Source organism: Scardinius erythrophthalmus (genome assembly GCF_964197995.2).
Source record: "Scardinius erythrophthalmus genome assembly, chromosome: 1".
Lineage (NCBI taxonomy): Eukaryota > Metazoa > Chordata > Actinopteri > Cypriniformes > Leuciscidae > Scardinius > Scardinius erythrophthalmus.
This window is the reverse complement of record NC_138221.1, coordinates 23,340,041-23,363,881: the sequence shown is the minus strand read 5'-3', so window position 1 is coordinate 23,363,881 and position 23,841 is coordinate 23,340,041. Positions and strand designations below refer to the sequence as shown.

The 23,841-nt window shown below is 39.4% G+C and overlaps 2 protein-coding genes across 2 annotated transcripts in view; both read right to left on the bottom strand.

The window, feature by feature from the left end:
* The window catches only part of LOC308697603 (uncharacterized protein), a 641,328-nt gene that overhangs the window by 442,181 nt on the left and 175,306 nt on the right, over positions 1 to 23,841 (bottom strand). The window lies entirely within an intron of this gene.
* LOC308694627 (BEN domain-containing protein 5-like) lies at positions 943 to 6,722 on the bottom strand. The gene is made up of 7 exons (XM_081372258.1): positions 3,843 to 6,722; positions 3,102 to 3,379; positions 2,419 to 2,546; positions 2,175 to 2,210; positions 1,973 to 2,019; positions 1,245 to 1,452; positions 943 to 1,128 (listed from the first exon to the last, which is right to left on the bottom strand). Exons 2-7 carry the CDS (start codon positions 3,308 to 3,310, stop codon positions 1,001 to 1,003), a joined length of 756 nt encoding a protein of 251 aa, XP_081228384.1. The 5' UTR covers positions 3,311 to 3,379; positions 3,843 to 6,722; the 3' UTR covers positions 943 to 1,000.

The window sequence follows — 23,841 nt, the reverse complement described above, 5'->3', positions numbered from 1 at the left end:
CTCTTTCTGTCAACAAGACGACAGAAAGAGACGACAGAACAAGACAAGACGACAGAACGAGACAACAGAACAAGACGACAGAAAGAGACGACAGAACAAGACGACAGAACAAGACGACAGAACGAGACAACAGAACAAGACGACAGAAAGAGACGACTGAACGAGACGACAGAACGAGACGACAAAACGAGACGACAGAACGAGACGACAGAACGAGACAACAGAACAAGACAACAGAAAGAGACGACTGAACGAGACGACAGAACGAGACGACAAAACGAGACGACAGAACGAGACGACAGAACGAGACGACAGAACAAGACAACAGAAAGAGACGACTGAACGAGACGACAGAACGAGACGACAAAACGAGACGACAGAACGAGACGACAGAACGAGACGACAGAACGAGACGACAGAAAGAGACGACAGAACAAGACGACAGAAAGAGACGACAGAACGAGACGACAGAACAAGACGACAGAACGAGACAACAGTTAAGACGACAGAACAAGACGACAGAAAGAGACTACAGAACAAGACGACAGAACAAGACGACAGAAAGAGACGACAGAACAAGACGACAGAACAAGACGACAGAACAAGACGACAGAAAGAGACGACAGAACAAGACGACAGAACAAGACGACAGAACGAGACGACAGAACAAGACGACAGAACAAGACGACAGAACGAGACAACAGTTAAGATGACAGAACAAGACGACAGTTAAGATGACACTGAGGACGACAGAACAAATCGACATAAACAAAGAACATACACATCAACATTTAGTAATTTACCTGAAAAAGTAGGATCAATGCAGTAAGGATGACAGAACAAAACGACATAAACGGAGAGCATACACATCAACTTATACTAATTTATCTGAAAAAGTAGGCAAATGTTAGCAGGTTACTGTTGACAAGGACAAATGTGTAGTACAAAGCACAAAGCAGTCGACTCATTTTTGGCACAAATGGAACCCCATACTCACATTTTAAAGTTTTTTTTTTAGTCTGTTAATGTCCATTATTTTTTCTGTGATGAACCGTCCGGCCTTTATCCATCTGGCCTGCAACTCTGTCTCCTCCACATTCTTTCTGTCAAGCCACTCCTTGAAGCAGACTGAAAAGAAATGAACAGATAAATAGTGATGCTTGTGTCGCACCAGAACAAATAAAAATGTATTACTCCATAACCCAGTACTTGGCATCCCACAAAGACCTTGTGGCTACTGCTACCTTTTAATGTCTGAAGTTTCTGGGGGGTTAAAGGCTGCCTGCTGGTTTTGGTTGTGGGGCATTCCTTCCCTGTGAGACTTCTTTCCCCCAGAGTCTTAGTGCCCCAGATTGCCACTGCCAACTCCTTGACAAATAAGGAATCCCGCGTGCTGTTTTGAATCCTTGACCAGGCCTCTCTGCGCACTCGAACATCTCCCCCCAAGTGAATCTGACAAAATTAAAAACAAAAATAATCAAGGTACTAGATTGTACAAATGCAAACAAAATTTATTAAAACTTTAAGTGTACTGTAGTTGGGGGTTCTTATATTAATCCATGCACACAGATGACGAGCCTTAGGAAAATATGTTTATTCAAGTGTTCCATTAGTATACTTCTTTTAAACTAAAAATAAGAATGTATAAGAACCGTATGTAAGAAATGTATTTCAAGTAATCATAAAATGGCCCTGATATGTCACTAGACATTAAGAAATCATGTTGACCATTCCTTTGAAAGATGGAGACGGCTGAAAACGGAGAAGAATTTGAAGACAGATGCCAACGTTGCAGCCTATCTGGCAACCTTGAGTCAGGGGGGAGGGGGAGGGGATACACCGCTCCACAGTAATTTGAAAGTGATTGCAGTACCAGTTTTGGCCACAATCTTACATACGGTTCCTTTAAGTATACTTTATAAAATGAACTTAAAGTATACTTCTTTTTCGTAAGGGGAGGGCAATACTGTACCTCATCTCCCTTTGAAGACACAGATGGTTCCACCAAACAGTCAGACTCTGCAACATATACAAAATAATGTCAATGTACTCAATATACATATTTACCCTCTTGCATCAGGGCCTATAGTTTGGTAAATATGGACCATGATAGATTTCAGATATCTGTGACTGTGAGTAATATATTTGTTATATATACACATGTATATCCTTACTTTGTAAGGTCTCCTTTGGGCTTCGGGCTCCAGGGTCTTTGACAGTTAGAAAGAAAACAAACATATCACAAATATGACAGATGATGGAAAACATGACAACAAAAAATATACTTATAAACCCTCAAAGATCACAGCTGAAGTACTCCAATAACTTATAGTCTTCCCCAATCCCAATGCTATTCCTTTAATTTGTATCTTATTAGCTGGTTTAAATGATGATTGGGGGGGGGGGTGTCCTCTTTACCACTGCACTTTGCTGTTGATGAGGATTTCAGTGCCTTCAGCAATTGTTGCTGCAATTGCATGTTTAGAGAACGTAGTTCTTTATTCTCTGCCTCAATTTCTGCTCTGAGTTTCTCCTGCTCCTCTAACCTATAATAGACGGACATAGTGTATGTCATGATTAGCTGACATTATAAGAAAGAAAAAATATATATATATTTTAATATATTAGGTGTTATCTAGATACTTATAGTATAACCACCTAGTTCTGCTATGGTGCTCTGACAAGCAGGTTAAATCAAACATTGGGCTAAAGATCAATTCTCTTGTCAGAACACATTAAAGGAGAAGTTCACTTTTAAAATGAAAATTCTGTCATCATATACTCACCCACCCTCATGTTGTTTCAAACCTGTATGAATTTCTTTCATCTGCTGAACAGAAAGGAAGATATTTAGAAGATTATCAGTAACCAGACAGTTTTTGGGTCCCATTGACTTCCATAGTAGGAAAAAAATATACTATGGAAGTCAATGGGACCCAGAAACTGTCTGGTTACTGATAATCTTCTAAATATCTTCCTTTGTGTTCAGCAGAAGAAAGAAATTCATACAGGTTTGAAACAACATGAGGGTGAGTATATGATGACAGAATTTTAATTTTAAAAGTGAACTTCTCCTTTAAGGCTATTCAAAAATCACTTACTTGTTTGTAGTTTCCTGTAGTTGTAGAGACATATTGTTTATTTTTTTTAGGTAGAGATGTTGCTTCTTTTTTGCCTCCTCAAAAAGTTTTTCTGGTACAACCCCACCATCATCATCATCATCATCCTCTTCTGACAATGAGTCAGACAGGGTTTGAGCTCTCATTATCTTGCTTGGAGTTGGGCAGAGTGGAGACTGTTTTCTTCTCATTTTTCTCTCTTTTAGCAAGGTTAAGAGATTATTTTGTTTGGCCTCTTCTGCAGCTTTTTTCTGATTTGTCTAAAAACATGGATAAAAGCATAATTAGGAAAAAGCATCACAGTGTATTGCAAGACCCCCACACATCCAAACAAAACAAACAAAGCATTGTAAAAGCAATTACCCTATATGATTATTGAATTGATTAATGATTGGAGCCTAATATTATCACCTGATAATGGTGATAATTTGATAACCTGTATGTGGTCAGAGACACAAAAATACATTGCAGTACATACATGGTTTATGGAGTACATCCCCCCCCCCCCCCCACCAGTTATATTTTCACTATAACTTGCATTCTGTAGTTACATTCAAGTGCCACAAGATGGCACTAGCTGTAATTACAGTTGGCAATAGCTGTAATTACAGTTAACAGGAAAAACGATAGCAGATCAGCAGCAGCCAATAACATTAATTTACCAATTTTACACAACTAAAAAGTTAGCTAACATCGGAACTATAACAGCAATATCAACTTTACATTTATTGCTTTGGCTTCCTCTGCCTCGGAGCGCGACCGTGGAGGCGTGGTCTCCTTCAGGAGTCTCACACGGACCCGCTTACCCTTGGCCAGTTCCTCCTCGATCTCTTCTCTGGACTCTGGAATGTTAATAACACTGAATGTAAGTACTTGAAAGCACCTGCTATAACGTTATACTCTGTCATGCAATACTAACACCGGTAGCATTGCGTCCTCTGTCCTAAGCGCTTACTAGCTTTGCTAGCGCGTTAGCCAAAACTCGTATCCCAGTAATAATAGACGTACTACTAACGTTAGTAAGTTATTAAAGTATTTCCAAGTTGGACATTTATGTTATTTATGAACTATTGGAGATAACGTTATTACGACTCACCCTTTAGGAACAATATTTGTCCCTTGAAAAACTTCTCTTGCCAGCGCACCCAGTAAGTTTTAGTGAGGTCACTAACGTTAAGGTCAAAGTCCTTAATGTAGGATATGGGGACGATTTCTTTACACCCGTCCTCTATATATTTCACATAGGCGAACATATTTTCTATTCTGTTGTATAGTTAGGTAGATTTAAGTAGATTTGTTGAGTGAAGTTGTCTGTAAAATGACAAGTAACGGTTACCTCACGAGCGAATTTAACTCTAACGGCGGGAAGCGCGAGATGCACTGTTGCCTTGGTTACAGACGTGTGTCTTAGCTCCCATTATAGAATGATAAAGTTAAATGGTTTATTAAACACGTCTGTATAACACAGCACAGTTCCACAATGATTATAATGTTGAATCAACAACTCTCTAAAGCAGTTTCAACAATAGCAGTATAAAGCAGTCTTATCATCTTCATGGAGTAGGATTTATTACAGAACTGTTGAATTGAGGCTGCATCAGTTGTACAAAATAATCTGGCAACTAAGTGTCACACTTTTTAGTGCAATAATCCTAGTTATCTAGTTGGCAAATTGCTGGTAAACTAAAAAGCTCAATTAATACAGACAGACAAAGGATTAGAAAACATTTCCAACAATGTTGCCTGATAAATATGATTTATTAATACCCTTATTTTAGTAACGTAAGTACTTTGTAAATTCAACATCCTATTCATGAATATGTCTGATAATTATTATGTCCTTTTTTTAATTTTAGAATGTCAAAACGCAAGTACAAATTGTACTTAGAGCCTAAGAGCAGAGTTACATTTCCCTGTGCAAGACTGAAAAGAGGACATTTGGATGTAAGTCAGTTCATGAGAAATATGTTGTAATCCTGGGTATCAATATTATATAATTATATTGTATTCAAAGAATGTATGACTTCAGTCTTACCTGAAGATGTTCTTTTAAAGGTGGCAGATGGTTCAGGAGATGCAGATGTTGAGGTGAGAGAGTAATTATTATTTTTTTAATTAAAAATACATAATTTCCCATTAGGCTTTACTACATTGAGTACAGTTTTTTTTACTCTGTGCTTGTGCCATCTCTTCATGATCCTGTGCAGACCATGTCTCCTTCTGGCGATATTCAGCTGGATCCAGATGACACGGCCAACATGGTGAGCTCTTCTACCAACCACACCTGCAGGCTTGTGGCATATTGTTTTTTGAAATTGTTGTCTAAAAGTTACTCCTGGTTGTTCAGGTTTTGGCTTTCACCGGTGACCACATAGATCAAGGGGACAGAATCAATCCACACCTGAGCACTGCAGATGTTGAGGTGAGAGCAAGGTTGCCCATAAGGGCCTGTGTCATAATGAAACACCCCCTTCAATTGTATTAATAAATGACAATTTATTTGCAAAATTGTTGCTGCATACCTTTCTGACACTGGGTAGTTTCGCCCCTGAGTCTGGGTGAGAGATGGATCTACTTTTTAAATTAGTAAAAGACATAATTGGGCTTTACTACATTTAGTACTGTTCTTCTTGATCCTGTGCAGACAATGTCTCCATCTGGCGATCTTCATCTTCAGCTGGATCCAGATGACACGGCCAACATGGTGAGCTCTTCTACCAACCACACCTTACAGGCTTGTTGCATGTTGTTGTTGTTGTTGTTGAAATTATTGTCTAAAAGTAGGGCTGGGTATCGTTTAAAGAAATTCGATACTGATACCTTGACTTCGATACCGGTTCCTGAATGGTACTTTTTCCGATACCAATTTTACGAAAGAAAAAAAAATCCGTTTTAACAACATTACCTTAAAAAAATGAAAAGTGAACAGAGATTATGTAAGGGTTAATGCCTGACGAGGTGTCCATTGTCAGGTATTAATGGACGACGGCGAGGCGTGAACCGTACGACGCTCAGCGTACTTCCGCCGAAGTCCGCTTATACCATGGTTACTTGCCAAATAACACATTTTTAAAACATTAGTTTATATTTTAATTAGTTTTACAATCGAAATCTAAAGTTTTTACAAACAATAACTTGGTTTCCCTGGTTACGCCTGACAGGTTATTCACTAGGTGTCCTCTATCACTTTTTAATGGACACCCTGCAGCCAGTCAGAATCGAGTATTCACCCAGACCATGGTATAAGCGCTGAATTAGAGACGGTAAAAATGAGTGGGTCACGCCCGAAAACCGCAACAGGCCAATCGTGGCTTAGCAACCGTATTTAGGCGAAGGGTCAATTCCGAGTCCTTATAGCAGCAGGAATAAAAAGCGGTTGTTAAACTGGATTGTTATGGTGGAAAAAAAGACATGTAGTGTCTCCTAGACTGTATCCTGCTTTTATGAGCCTTCATTTTAAAACACCCATTTGCTGTTTGGTGCATGTTTTGTTGAATTATTTTTTCAAATGTTTCTTTGTGCTTTCAGGTACTGCCTCTTGCTGCCAACCACGGAGAAAATGAAAGTGAAGTTAGACCAGGTTCAAGCTGCGCAAATCTTGAGGTCAGGGCACAACCCGTTCTGTGACAGCAGTCAGTAGGGCTGTACAATATGACCAAAATGTCATATCCTATTTCATACCCTGATAACGATACATATCCCGATAACAGGGCTCTCTGGTAACTTTTTTTTTATTAGGAGCACTTGTGCTCCTAATTAAAAAAATCTAGGAGCACAGTCCAAAATTTAGGAGCACAGATAATTGAACGTTTTTCAATGACACAATAGTACTGTGCCACATATAACATGCACAAGTATGGAGAGCATGAGAAAAGAGAATTCAGAAACATAGCATCTTACAGAAGTTTATGTGATGAAGTTGGGGTCGGCGTGACTGAGACTCATGCTTTTATTACTCAAAACAATAATAAACAAAAGGCGCGCACACAGCGCTTGCACCGTAGCCTCGCTACAGCATTAACGGACAAATCCAGTGAAAAATGCGTTTTCATGATAATCGAATATAAAGTGTTTTATCTTTAAAAACAGATAAGCCTTGTTAGTGGTAATAACTAGCGATTTACTTTTACTTACTCTGTGCCCCATATACTATTGTTAAGAGCTAATCTGTTTTTAAAGATAAAACACTTTATATTCGATTATCATGAAAACGCATCTCAGGGAACTATCGACTCGGTAACCATGTGTTAATTACCCCTAGGTTAATTTTTCACTGGAATTGTCCTTTAACAACACTTTTTCACTTTCTCCGATCACTCTCTCCACCTCCGACGTACGAGTCCTAGTCCTCCTCTCTCTCTCGTCTCTGAGTCGACAGCGGCTTATATCCCGTCTCTCCACGCCAATTACTGCAATAAGACACAGGTGTTTGTCATTTGCACTTGACCTACTTACATACCGCTTGTCTCCTTTCTCTCTCTCCCATTATAGACCGCGCAGAACCACGCCCCCCTCGCCACAGTTTACCTTTACCTACCTTCCTCAATTAATAAAATATTACCGTTGGAATTTCTGTAACTCATGATATTTATTTGCATCATAAAGGTTTATGGAATAAAGAATAAGTTAACGCTATAGTTTAACTGCTTAGTAAGGTCATCACTCTTCCAGTGACAAACATGGCATTAGCTAGATTTGTGGGTAATCTAATTTAGCAAATGTAAGCGATGTTAAAGAGTATTTAGAAGCGACGAATTAGGGAGAACCATTGTCATTAATTGGCTGTTATAAACCCCAATACCGATTTAAATTAAATTAGTTCAGATTGGCCAATAATATCGGACGGCCAATTAAAGGAGAACTCCGGTCAATTTTAACATTGAGCTCATTTTTTTTGTACATTTGGAGTGCTGTCAATACAGAGAACAACGACGAAAATCGGTGTTGCCTACACCGTGTTATCCTCTTTTTAAAATTTGCACCCTGTTGACTTCAATGGGGCAAGTTTTAAACCTGCTTTTAGCCTCTTAACATCCTTGATGTGTCATTACAAGTGCACAGGTCATGTGAGTGATTCCTTCTGAGTGAACACGGGTGGATCTGACTGCAGTAGATGTGAAAGATATGAATAAAAATGATGTTATTTAAGCCAGCGCACATACCTGTATTTACATCCTGTTTTCGGTTGAAGTCCAAAGTAGTCGATTGCCGAGTTCATGCGCGTGATCATAGGTAACTAAACCTATGCGCGTGAACTCGACAATCGACTACTTTGGACTTCAACCGAAAACAGGATGTAAACAGGTATGTGCGCTGGCTTAAATAACATCATTTTTATTCATATCTTTCACATCTACTGCAGTCAGATTCACTCGTGTTCACTCTGAAAGAATCACTCACATGACCTGTGCACTTGTAATGACACATCAAGGATGTTAAGAGGCTAAAAGCAGGTTTAAATATTGCCCCATTGAAGTCAACAGGGTGCAAATTTTAAAAAGAGGATAACATGGTGTAGGCAACACCGATTTTTGTCGTTGTTCTCTGTATTGACAGCACTCCAAATTTACAAAAAAATGAGCTCAATGTTAAAATTTACCGGAGTTCTCCTTTAATCGGTTGGGCTCTACGTCAAACGCCATATACCGTCATATCGCACAGCCCTACTGGTCAGTCATACATTTCTTAGTTTACTGTCATTGTATGCAGACACATGCACTCAGGAATGTTTTTTTTTTTTTTTACATTTTTTGTAGATGTCTTCATCTGGTCGCTTTCTGCTTACATCTGAGCTGCAACCAAGTGACATGGCCCAGCAGTTTAGTTGTGATTCATCATCTGAAGGCAGTGTTTCTGAAGTTGATTCGGAAATTCCAGATATTCCAGAAGATGATCCATTCAGACAGATAGGTTTTGATACAGACATGGATTCAGTACTAATGTCAGCAGGTACAACGACAAAGGCTGAGGCACTGCTCATGGTGATGAGTCATGCAGCAAGACATAATATAACAGGGACACAACTTCATGACTTATTACAGCTCATAAATACTCTGTTTGGCAAAGAGGTGTTACCCAGATCAAAATATTTGTTCAATAAGGTCTTTAAAAACAACTCCGACATTGTGGAGTTCCACTTCTACTGCAAAACCTGTAAAGTATACATTGGCACAAAAGAAGACATACAAGACAAAAACATTGCACAGTGTGCCATCTGTAGTGCTTCAATTGAAATCAGTTCCTTGAACAGTGCAAGCTTTTTTATCAACATACCAATTGCACCTCAAATCCAGACGCTGCTTGAAAATCCTCAGATTCAAAACAGCATGAGCTACAGACACCAAAGGCCACATAATGAGCATGTTATCTCTGACATATACGATGGTGAAATGTATCGAAACTTGTCAAGACCTGGTGGAATTCTGTCAGATCCAGACAATTTGTCGTATAATTTCAATTCTGATGGCTCGCCTGTGTACAAGTCTTCCAGATTTTCTATATGGCCCATACACCTGCATTTAAACGAGCTCCCTCCCAAAATGAGATTTCAGAATGTAGTGCTTGCAGGTCTTTGGTTTGGTACTCAAGAGCCAGTTATGTCTATTTTTCTCAGACCCTTTGTTGATCAGGCCAAAACACTGGCATCCAGAGGTGTGTCTTGGAGAAAAAATGGAACATGTGTGTACAGCAAAATTGTTGGGTTATGTTGTTGTGTAGACTCAAAGGCAAGACCAGCCATGCAAAACACCACACAGTTTAATGGGTACTTTGGTTGTGGCTTCTGTTTACATCCTGGTACTCTAGTAGAAAAACAGGTGAAGTACACTGTGACTGACACAGAATATCCTGACAGAGAAGCGAAGAAAATGCTGGCAGATATGGAGCAAGCAGTAGCACAAAACAGAAGTGTCAAAGGAGTGAAAGGTCCATCACCACTCATAAACATGCCCTATTTTGATATAGTGTGGGGCTTTGTTCCAGACTATATGCATGCTGTCTTACTGGGTGTCATTAGACAGCTCACAGAGCTTCTTTTGAACAACAGTGATCAACCCTATTACACTGGGAGTCCCAACACTATGAGGGTGCTAGAAAACAGGATCAAGGACATAAAGCCACCACACCTGATAACACGACTACCCAGACCCCTTGCAGAATGCAAGTACTGGAAAGCCTCAGAGTGGCGAGCATGGCTCCTGTTTTACAGCTTGCCAGTCCTGAATGGTGTACTTCAACCACGTTATGTGAAGCACCTAGGCCTTCTGGTATCAGCAGTATTTCTACTTCTGAATGAGAACATTACCTTCCAAGAAATCAACAAAGCAGATAACATGCTTTTTGAGTTTGTGGCAAGGTTTCAGTTGCTGTATGGCGAGGCATCTATGACATTTAATGTACACCTGCTAACTCACCTTGCAAAATCAGTGAAATTGTGGGGGCCACTCTGGGCACACTCAGCATTTGTGTTTGAAAATGCAAATGGTGGTCTGTTGAAACTGGTGCATGGAACAAAGTGTGTAGCTCTGCAGATTGTGAACAAATTCCTGTTGCACAGAGCAATACCACTCTTTACCACAAGGTATGCAGTTAGTGAGCAAGTTAAGGAGTTCTGTTTGGAAATGACAAACGACCGAAGAGTAAAGAGTTTCACAAAATGTCAAGACACAACTGTTCTGGATAGTGGCAGAGTGACAGAGACTACTGATGATGAAAAAAGAGCCTTCATTTCTGCACAGAAACATCCACCAGACGAAATGGTAGTGCACAGGAGAATGGTGCATAAAGGACTGGTTTATACCAGCAAAAGCTATAGCCTCAGTAAGAGACGCAGAGACTTTTTTGCAAAGATGAGTGATGGTGTTTATGGAGAAATCCAGAATATTGTATCCTTTCCTTCAGAAGGGGGTACAGAAATTGCTGTCCTTTTCAAAAAGCTCTATACAAATGCCTCCTTTCCTTTATCACAAGGTTATGGGTTTGTGTCACATATCCGACTAGTAAGTGGAAGCCTTTTTTCGCCAGTGTGTCTGATTTCAGTAGACCGGTTAGAGCAGAAATGCATGGTTTTGAAAACGGGTGATCAGACGTACATTTGTGACTTTCCAAATGCATATGAGAGAGACTAGTCTTAATCTTAGATGGTCATTCTGTGAGTTGTTGGTGTTAATATAAGCCCTTTCTGTTTAATATGATTTCTGGCCTTGAGTGCGAAGACCTTTCCATGAATGGAACTGGTTAAGGTGTCATTAGACGGCCTAAATGTGAACTTGGGTCATGTGATAACAGGAGGGGGTGGGAGAAATAATATCTAAAGTCCGAAGAAATATCTAGGAGGACATTCACACTCAAGCCTCTTTTTCTCTAGCTTATTGATCTCCCTTCTCTGGGTGACTTACTATTTCATATCTGTCTGATACTGTTTTGCCACTCCTTTTTTGCATTCTTTATTTGAGTCTGATACTTTATTGACACCTCTGTTCGACTATATTATCTTTGAGTCTGATACTGCTTCGACATTTCTGTTCGACTATATTATCTTTGAGTCTGATACTGCTTCGACATTTCTGTTCGACTAAGCTATATTATCTTTGAGTCTGATACTGCTTCGACATTTCTGTTTGACTATATTATATTTGAATCTGATACTGCTTCGACATTTCTGTTCGACTAAGCTATATTATCTTTGAGTCTGATACTGCTTCGACATTTCTGTTCGACTATATTATATTTGAATCTGATACTGCTTCGACATTTCTGTTCGACTAAGCTATATTATCTTTGAGTCTGATACTGCTTCGACATTTCTGTTCGACTATATTATATTTGAGTCTGATACTGCTTCGACATTTCTGTTCGACTATATTATATTTGAATCTGATACTGCTTCGACATTTCTGTTCGACTAAGCTATATTATCTTTGAGTCTGATACTGCTTCGACATTTCTGTTCGACTATATTATATTTGAGTCTGATACTGCTTCGACATTTCTGTTCGACTATATTATATTTGAGTCTGATACTGCTTCGACATTTCTGTTCGACTATATTATATTTGAATCTGATACTGCTTCGACATTTCTGTTCGACTAAGCTATATTATCTTTGAATCTGATACTGCTTCGACATTTCTGTTCGACTAAGCTATATTATATTTGAGTCTGATACTGCTTCGACATTTCTGTTCGACTAAGCTATATTATCTTTGAATCTGATACTGCTTCGACATTTCTGTTCGACTAAGCTATATTATCTTTGAATCTGATACTGCTTCGACATTTCTGTTCGACTAAGCTATATTATATTTGAATCTGATACTGCTTCGACATTTCTGTTCGACTAAGCTATATTATCTTTGAATCTGATACTGCTTCGACATTTCTGTTCGACTAAGCTATATTATCTTTGAATCTGATACTGCTTCGACATTTCTGTTCGACTAAGCTATATTATATTTGAGTCTGATACTGCTTCGACATTTCTGTTCGACTATATTATATTTGAATCTGATACTGCTTCGACATTTCTGTTCGACTAAGCTATATTATCTTTGAATCTGATACTGCTTCGACATTTCTGTTCGACTAAGCTATATTATATTTGAATCTGATACTGCTTCGACATTTCTGTTCGACTAAGCTATATTATCTTTGAATCTGATACTGCTTCGACATTTCTGTTCGACTAAGCTATATTATCTTTGAATCTGATACTGCTTCGACATTTCTGTTCGACTAAGCTATATTATATTTGAGTCTGATACTGCTTCGACATTTCTGTTCGACTATATTATCTTTGAGTCTGATACTGCTTCGACATTTCTGTTCGACTAAGCTATATTATATTTGAGTCTGATACTGCTTCGACATTTCTGTTCGACTATATTATATTTGAATCTGATACTGCTTCGACATTTCTGTTCGACTAAGCTATATTATCTTTGAATCTGATACTGCTTCGACATTTCTGTTCGACTAAGCTATATTATATTTGAGTCTGATACTGCTTCGACATTTCTGTTCGACTATATTATCTTTGAGTCTGATACTGCTTCGACATTTCTGTTCGACTAAGCTATATTATATTTGAGTCTGATACTGCTTCGACATTTCTGTTCGACTATATTATATTTGAATCTGATACTGCTTCGACATTTCTGTTCGACTAAGCTATATTATCTTTGAGTCTGATACTGCTTCGACATTTCTGTTTGACTATATTATCTTTGAGTCTGATACTGCTTCGACATTTCTGTTCGACTATATTATCTTTGAGTCTGATACTGCTTCGACATTTCTATTCGACTATTTTATCTTTGAATCTGATACTGCTTCGACATTTCTGTTCGACTAAGCTATATTATCTTTGAGTCTGATACTGCTTCGACATTTCTGTTCGACTATATTATATTTGAGTCTGATACTGCTTCGACATTTCTGTTCGACTATATTATCTTTGAGTCTGATACTGCTTCGACATTTCTGTTCGACTATATTATCTTTGAGTCTGATACTGCTTCGACACTTCTGTTCGACTATATTATCTTTGAGTCTGATACTGCTTCGACACTTCTGTTCGACTATTTTATATTTGAGTCTGATACTGCTTCGACATTTCTGTTCGACTATATTATATTTGAGTCTGATACTGCCTTGCTACTCCTGTTTTAATGATTGTTCTCAGCTTTGCTGTTTCTATTGTGTTTTATGTGTTGCTATGTAGGTACTATTTATTTATTTTTATTTTAATCTTTAATCTGGTTGTTCAACCAAAGCACTTTGGTCAGCCAAGTGGCTGTTGTAAACATGCTATATAAATAAAGTGACCTTGACCTTGACCTGAAAAAAAAAACAGAAAAGAAAAAACAGACAGGGCTTATCATTACTATCAAACACCCCCCAGTGTTTAATTTTTATTTTATTTCAAAGTGTTTTTATTGTTTTAAATGTAAGTGTTTAATTTTTGATTAAACATCCTCCACAATACATTGACACCGGATGCTTGTAGGAACATGTTAATGTAATCTCTTATATTGGTGTACATTGCTTGTTAACTGACTGTTTTTTAAACTTAAAAAATTCCCGGAGTTCTCCTTTAAGCATTATAATTTATTAATGTGAATACTGAATGCACTGTATATATTGTCTTGGTAGTAATGGTATCAAGTAATTCCTATAAATGTGAATGTAACATGTAAATATTCTGTTGGAGTAATAAACTTATTTCGAACAGATGTTAATGTTCTAAGAATCTTTAGTTTATTTATTGTAATGAATTTGTATGAGAAAAATAGTGTTATGTGTTGGCCAAGTATTTATGTATTTATGTACTGCCCTTAAAGAACTTCTTGACATTGCTAGCCTAATTTCTATTTAACTGTCTTCTTTTTTAGTAATTTAAACAAGTTAACTTATTAAATGGACCATGTAAGTACTGGCTGCATAAATGTGTACAAAATAATGAGCTAAAGTAAATCACACAAGACCATGCTGGTAGACCAGCATCATTAATGAGACCTTGCTGGTAGACCAGCATCATTAATGAGACCTTGCTGGTAGACCAGCATCACCAGCAAGACCATGCTGGTAGACCAGCACCATTAATGAGACCTTGCTGGTAGACCAGCACCATTAATGAGACCTTGCTGGTAGACCAGCATCACCAGCAAGACCATGCTGGTAGACCAGCATCACCAGCAAGACCATGCTGGTAGACCAGCATCATTAATGAGACCTTGCTGGTAGTCCAGCATCACCAGCAAGTCCATGCTGGTAGACCAGCATCACCAGCAAGACCATGCTGGTAGACCAGCATCACCAGCAAGACCATGCTGGTAGACCAGCAAAACCATGCTGCTAGACCAGCATTGTCTTGCTGGTCCACCAGCTAAACCAGCACCAAACCAGCATAGACCAGCATAAACCAGCATAGACCAGCATAGACCAGCATGGAAATTATGCTGGTCTATGCTGGTTTTTCCAGCAGGGATTTCTAGTAGGCACGCGTTTTCCGCGCGGCTCGAGCCGCGCCTGAGACGCGCGTGTCACGCACGCAGTTATGTGCAAGCTCTAACCTGTTAACATGGGAGCCGAAATAAAAACGGACACGCCACGCAGCTGAGACGCTCACGCCACGCATCCAGTGTGTCACCGGCCTTATTGGCATTGATTTGCCGTCATACGCCGCCGCTCACAACACTAAGCGTAAACAGAGCAAACAAGCAAACTACCAAAGCAAAAGAGACATCAACGTGCAATTTTCTTAGATCGTGTCAACACACAAAAGCTTGATGGATCTGTCAATTATATTTGACATCAGAACGGTCGATTTAAGGGCCCTGCGCCCTTTGCTATACACCATCCTGGAATACCTGCAGATCACAGCCTTCCTGCCGGAGCAGTCGAGCCGGCATCGGGTGTTAGAGGAGAGAGTGCGGGCGATGATGGCTCTTCCCATCGCCCAGGGGAACGAGGACGTAGGGTCAAAGCAGGTAAGAGAAAGGAGGAAACTTACAAAAAATATAGTAGGCTACTGTGAACTAGAAGTGTGTGCTTCACAAAACCATGGTACCTCCACTACACAGTGGGTCTATCACCACAGAACACAGTTAATAATAAACTTTACTTTACAAACTTTACAGTTCGTTAGTTAACATTAGTTAAAGCCAGGGGTGGTATAATGTCCTTTTCACAAGATGTAAAATAAGTATTTGATGTCCAGAGTGTATTTCAACAGAAATATGAAGCAGCACAAATCCTCTCAACATTGATAATAAAAATAATGATTTCTGAAGGATCATGTGACACTGAAGACTGGAGTACTGTAAAAGTCAGCTTTGATCACAGGAATAAATTACACTTTAATATGCATATTACAATAGAAAAAAGTTTTTAAAATTGTACTAATATTTAAATTTAAAAGGCAAATTAAGCCTTTTAATGTTGCTGTATGATTTACTTTTAAATAATTTTTTTTTTCTAATTTTTCAAATTGTTTTCTAAACATGTTACATTAAGGCAACAATCATAATTCCCAATTTATAGTAAATGTATAATACTAAATACGTAAAACCATAGAATTCAGTATGGTATCCTTTCTTTTTCACATGACTGTATATCATAGAAATAGAATTATAAATAGTATTTTACATGTTACTCCCAAAAGCTAGGGATACTTATAGTTTTTAATACTGTTTTGTAGGTGTACTATTTGGTATACCATCACATAATATGGAAATGGAACTGACTAATTACTATATTCATAAACCATAGTGTTTACAAGGTACTACAAGGTAACACCCCTATTATTTCCATGGTATTTTATATAAAAACAGGGTATAACCAGATTTTCAAAAAAAGGACTATAAGCATAGTATTTCCATTGTAATATGTCCCAACTACCAAAATAGATAAATAAAAAAATAAAAAAGGGTATTAGGCCTACTTTAATACACGTCTAAAAAAATTTGATGTATGTATATATAAATATATATATATATATATGCATAAATAAGGCATATATATATATATATATATATGCTCAAAAAACATGGTATCACCATTTAAAAACATAATCATATTTTCATGCTATGTGTCCACAAATATAACTTTTGTACTGTACAGAAACATGTTAATAGCTTGTTCTTTTTGCTAGAGTTTTATTTTCATTGACAAGGAAGGATTGAACAGTCAGTAAATGTCTTGATAGTCAGTATAATAATCTAATTCATGTTTGTCATCTACACATCTACACTTCCTCCACTGAATAAAACAATTCAAAAGATAATTGCGACTTTTTATCTCTTTCCCCTCACAATTGTGAGAAATAAACTCACAATTGCAGTGAGAAATAAACTCACAATTGCAGCGAGAAATAAACTCACAATTGCAAGTTATAAAGTCAGAATTGTGAGACATAAAGTCAGTATTCCCGCAATTGAGAGTTTATATCTCGCAATTCTGACTTTTTATCTTGCAATTTCAGAGTTTTTTTCTTGCATATAGGCCTAAACTCGCAATTGAGAGTTATTAAGGTCAATTCTGATGGAAAAAAAAGATATGTACTCGCATTTCTGACTTTATAACTCACAATTCTGACTTCTTCTTGTGAGATATAGGCTAAACTCGCAATTGTGAGTTCAAAAGTGCAATTCTGAGGGGAAAAAAGGCTGAATTTCTTTTCTTAGAATTGGGTTTATATCTATTCATTCTGACTTTATAACTCACAATGGCGAGATGTAAACTCACAATTGTGTCAAAAGTCAGAATTGTGAGATTAAAAATCACAGTTATCTTTTTTATTTCTTATTCTGTGGTGGAATCAAAAGCTTCCATCCTCTGTACGCTAGTCATCCCTTCAGTTTAATAAAGTTACGTCCAAGATAAATGTGTCCATCTAACAGAGCCTCACAGGGAAGCAAACAGCACTAGAGTAACACAGGTTAGACATCAGGGGTTACGCAAACATATCAGAAAGTGAGCGGACAGCGATGCCACATCCTGTTTGATTCAAGGGTTATTCCCAGGGCTGTGTGCCGTCATGGCAACCTCTGCTGGGGTTAAAGGTCAAAGTTCAGAAAGTATATTACTTGCCTTTTCAAAGAAAGAGACACGGAGGATGTGCTTAACTGATTCAGCAGTGCTCTCATAAAGTTTGATCCCTCTTCAAAGTTCAGGCAAAGGGGCATTATGGGCTTTTTCTCTGAAGAGCGTGTTGGTTTCCCAGTTACTGTATGAGAGGTATGAAATTAAACCAAGTAAATCTTCAAAAACTGTTTCCTCCTCAGTTTATAGACTTAATCCAAGACCTGCTGAGGGAAGTCCAGGCGGCCATAGAGTCCAGAGGTGTTCTGAGACAGGAAGCTGAGGTGCTCATAGAGTCCAGAGATGTTATGATACAGGAAGTTGAGGGGCACATAGAGTCCAGAAATGTTCTGATACAGGAAGTTCAGTCGCTCTCAGAGTCCAGAGATGATCTGAGTCACGAAATTCTGGTGCTCATAGACTTCATATATGCTCTGGGACTGGAAGTTCGGGTGCTCAGAGACTTCAGACATGCTCTGAGACTGGAAGTTAATGTGGTGAATGGTCAGCTCAGCCAGGTGAACGCACACACACACGCACGCGCGCACACATAAACACACACACACTTATATTCAGCACTTGATAACATGTTGTCATCCTCAGCTGAACATCAATGATTGGTTGGCTCTCCGTTTTGTGCCCGTATTGGAGCGGTATTGCAACCGACTGCAAGATCTGGAAAACACCCTGGTGAGTAAGGAATAGTTCAACCAAACATTTCAAATTCACCCTCATGAAATTTCAAAAAGAAAGAAAGTCCACTGTCAAAAGTGTGCCAATGTATGGCGATCTCCAGATCACGCCGATTCCTGTTGAAAGTCCTTTTAAAATAAAAGTATTAAAGCGGTCCGATAATGTCCTCTTCACAAGATGTAAAATAAGTCTCTGATGTCCCCAGAGTGCACAAAATACCCCACAGATATTTTTTATTGCATATTAAAATGGTCACTTTTTGAGGGTGAGCAAAAATGCATTTCTGAATGATTAGTTGATGAATTTATGTAGCTTATGTGTAGTTATCTTCTAATTTAGTCATTGATCAGCATATTCTGTCATGATAATCTATAAATCGCGTTCCCGGGGGCGGGTTCATGTAGGCTAAATGTTAGAGTTAGTGTTGTCAGAGTTTTCCACTTCAGGGTAACTGTTCCTGATGATCGAGATTTGTGCTGAAACAATAACAAGGGCTTTTGGCCGAATTACATTTTTCCTCTCTCTCAGAAAGAGCTAAAGGACAAGATGACCGACCACCCTGTTCCAGACGAGCTCACACAGCGTCACATGGAACGATTCACAGACGGTGTTCATCAGCGAGAGGCAGAAGATCCAAGAGGCATGTCCAGCCCTAATCACTCAACACACAGCGCGAAGTCAATTTAGTGTGTCCTGTAGCTTTCAGAAACCAGTAACCTTTCACAACCATCCTAAACCTCACAGGTTCTTATCGTAGTCATTGTTTTGTCAGAGCAGGCGGCAGCTGCAGTTGAGGCAAACATTGACCTGAATGAATGATTTGCTAAATGTAAATGCATAACCAACATCTACAAGCAGAAACTAAGGCCAAAAACAAAGACATTCATCTCAGCCTCAGGTAGCATGAACTGTGCTTTTGTAAATGACATTCCCTCTTGCGTTCCCAGAGGTTGCAGGACACAGTCTCCGCCACTAAAGACACCGTACCCGTCCTCCCTTTGAACCTTGGTAGCCCGATCAAGGATACCCAGAGACCTTAGAGGCTCTGAAGGAGGTGGACAGACTGAGAGACAGGCTTGAGAGTCTGGAGACCCGTGTGGGACAGCTGGAAGCAAACAAGGCTGATCGGACCCAGATTCAACATCTGCTGGATCTCCTCTCTGCAATGGGTACGACATACACAGCAGGGTCTCAACCGACAACATCCTGCTTTATTTCTATTATTCAATAATAATTCTAATCACATTTATAATTCAGAGGCATCTATAGAAAGAGGCTTATTGCTTGAAAAGATGCCAATGTTAAAACAAGTTTTATCACAGACAGCAACTTTGGACCCTATCTTGCACCCAGCGCAATTGACTTTGTACACCGACGCACGTATCATTCCTATTTTGCACCCGCGCAAAGCGTGCTTTTCCCTCCACAGAAGCACGTCGCTAAACTAGGGAATGAACTTGCGCTCCCTGGGCGGTTCAGCGCAAAAAAGGAGGCGTGTCCCGGCGCAAACGTTCCTTCATGCTATTTTGCAGGTTTAGAAAACAATTGCGCCACTAACCAGGAAAAAATAGTTTAAAGTCAGTGGCGCGTTGCGCATGTTATTCATATGCTATTTTAAGGGCGCATGCTTGGTAATAATCAATGTAGCGTGTGCACAACGCGCATACACTCTCTCATCTACACAGAAGCAGCAGTTTTCATTTTTGCAAATCATACATTATTACGATAGATAGATAGATAGACAATTTATTATATAAGCATACATCTAGCTTACACATTTACCCAAATTATCATACGCCTTTTTAACCGAAGTTAATTTGGGTGGGTTTCTCCATCCCCAACGTCCCTGACGAGAGCATTGCTCTCCTTGGCTGTGAACCGCTCCTGGTGCACGGCTGGTAAATCCGCCGTTATAATAGGAATCCGCTTTAGAACAAGCGTGCCTGCTCTTAAAGGGAATGTGAGATGACGCTCTGATTGGTTTATTTCACGTTACGCCCAAACCACACCTATGAATAATGAAGCTACTTCAGACCAACCCATTTTAGATTTGCGCCTGGCGCAAGAGTCATTTATCCCGCCGGGAAAATAGCAACAGCGCCAAGACCCGCCCACAAAGTTACTTGCGCTTTGCGCTTTGACACTTGCGTTTCAGATCGTTAAAATAGGGCCCATAGTGTTGGCCCAGATCCGGCCCACATTGAATCCACATGTACCAGAAGTGGCCCGGATCTGGGCCGACACTACGTTGCCGTCTGTGATTAAAAGGATAGTTCTGTCATTATTTACTCACCATCATGTCATTCCAAACCTGTATGGCTTTCTTTATCTATGGAAAACAAGATATTTTGAAGACAGTTTTTTCCATTCAATGGAAGTCAATGGGGTCCAAAACAACAATAATAAAAACAATTGACTTTTCACTTAAAAGCCACCATATATCCATCGGTCCCACTTTATATTAACTACTATGTACTTGCATCAAAAAATATTTGTTAGGTACAATGTAATTACAGCATTGATGGTGTATTGCAAAACACTTGTGCTGCTATTGAGGTTGATATGGGTAAAGTTAGGGACAGGTTTGGTGGTAAGGGTAGGTTTAAGTTAGCCTGGTCCTACCAGACTCTCGTACATCTCATTTGTACAGAGAGTCTGGCCACTCCATTGACAAGCGTTAACTTTCTTGTAGGCGGGTACTCTGTTGAAGTTTAAAACTATTGGATCTGCCCAGAGCCACTCTGGATCTGCCATAACCAATCGCTAACGTTTGGTTGTGACGTAACCCAACAACTCAAACTAGTGCACGACCTGTTACTTTTTGTTAATATGCTTGTGTAAGTATGTTTCTGACTTTTTGTTTGTGACGTCTGCAGGAAAGCGGCAGATTCCTGACCATGTGCCGGAGCAGCAGATTCATCTGAGGACTCTTGTGGACAGTCTTCTAGAAGATAAAGAGAAGGTATGAGAGAAAATAATCCAACCTAACCTTTCCTCTAACCCTCTCTTTAAAAACACAGTTTAGGGTTATCAGATTATATAGCCCCTTTCACACAGAGATTCCGGAAAATACACGGATAAAGTGACCCGGGATTTGACCTGGGTTCGTTTGATTTTGGTTCATTCACACTGCCATTGATTTTCCGGAATCAGAGAGTGCGTTCACACACAACCCGTAAAAATCCTGTAAAGACACGTGACATCGATGTGACTTGTAATGTCTCAGCAGGTCTTAAGTTTGCTTATGAGAAACCAAGCTTATCCATTTTTTTTCTCTAATTCGATCATAAACTTGCGCATTACGTACCGTTACACAGCTGGCGAACGATCCCGGCTTCAGCGTCATGGCATTATTACGGCTTTTGTTCACACAGAGCGCGTTTCGGGACTGAACACGGCAATGTTACTAGGTCCCCAACACGGCATCGATCCCGGCATAAATCCCGGGTCGAGTTTGCGTTAACATAGAAGGCCCTCTGGCAATTTGCTGGCAATTTCCCGGGTTCAAAGCGCTGTGTGAAAGGGGCTTATGATAGTCAAGTTCCTCTAAAGGCTGTTTTCATCTGTACAGTTTATGTAATTTTCTAAACAGAACTTCCCGTAGACTTCTATTGTTGTAAAAGGTGAAGTGTGTCATTTGTGTCAGCCTAAACTAAAGCCTGTGACTGAACAACCAATGTCGAGATGCTCAAACAAACAGAGCAATGTATTGATTGAGCCACAATGACACACTGTACACTTCTCAGCGCAATCAATCTAACTGGGATAGGAGAATATATCTGAAGGTACACTATGTAACAACATTTAAATAATGAGTCAATACATCATCAATCCTTCCTCCAAAACATGTTTTTGTCTTACCTTGATTCACTATGGTAACCCTGACATCAACATAGTGTCGGCCCAGATCCGAGCCACATCTGATACATGCGTACAGGGCTCCAGATTGCGACCAAAATGTAAAAAAATGTTTTACGTTAAACGTGGAAGGGGCGCGTCAGTGAATCCGGAATGTGTAGCAGGCCAATGATGACGAGTGTGAAAAGGGAATGGCCACTGTAACTGGCTAATGTGTGGAGGGGGAGGGTCCTAGAGATAATCGAGCGCGCGTAAACGTCTGTGGGAAGGAAACGGAGACAAATATCAATGTCACAGACACAGTCGGATGATGATTCAGAGTCAGAGGTCTGTAAGGTGATAATGCCTGAACCCACCATTTTCGGAAAACTGGCTGAGAGAATTCAGCTGGTTGAGGTACTTTAAGGAGACGAACTCCATGAACTGCAAATTTTGCAGTTGCTACTGCGGGGAACACAAAGTTTGCAGACAGTGTAGGCACTTCACTAGATAGACACAATCTCAGCCTCAAGCATAGAGTATGCCGTGACATGTTGAAAGTGGAAAAAAACGCTACTCATTTCTGCTTCACGGACCGTTTAATAGTTCGAACCAATAATAGACAGCGCAGAGCTTCTCTCGCCAGTCGCGGGCCGATCTCGATCACGCGGCAACACCGTTACATCATGGAGATCCAGTGAAGAAATTCATTGAGTTCGCCACATAATTAATTACATTGCTGCGAGATCCAGTGAGAAACATTCAGATTCGACGCAGAATTCTCTGTTATAAGCCATATCAGATCAAACAGCGCTGACGTGGAAACCAGGAGAAACATCGTGCCATGAACGAACAAGTTATAGAAGGCTTTAGGTCTATAGATCAGCAACATTCACCATGGATTTAATGTAGTAACACTAACTGTAACCATGGTATACTATGGTTATAACAGTAGCAGAATTTACGTATAAATAAATGGACAATTTTTATGATGTAGGCCGAAAATGAGCTTCCCCTCTTTGAAAGACCAGCAGCCGCCACTGCTCTCTAATAGCTACTTTGTCACTCATTTTGCTTTTTAATTAATATTAAGACATTATGAATGATAATAATTAAAGTTAACTTTATCTATACACCTCAAATTAAGATCAGTTCTTTGTTATCCCACAGTGCTACCAAATACTTTCTGTAGAACTGCTGCTGCCCTCAAATGTTAGTCTGGAGCCCTGTGAACTTAAAATAAAACTGCACATTGTAATTTCTGTATGTTAAAGGAACCATATGTAAGAAATGTATTTCAATTAATCATAAAATGGCCCTGATATGTCACTAGACATTAAGAAATCATGTTCATTTCAAACACTTATATCACTGACAACAGTAGTCCGGCCAGGATATTGTCATTTAAAAGTGAAGTTGCAGCCCTCAACTGATGTTGATGTTGTCATGTTGTCTTTTGGCCTGATGCGCTGCACTCGGCCTATCTACCATTCACGAAGTCAGTAGTGTTTCGGCATCCGGGTTGCCAGCTCTGCTCTAGTTACACAGCTGCAGCTACAAACGTGTCGGATAACAACGTTACGAAACCTAAAAGACCTCGTTATGAATATGA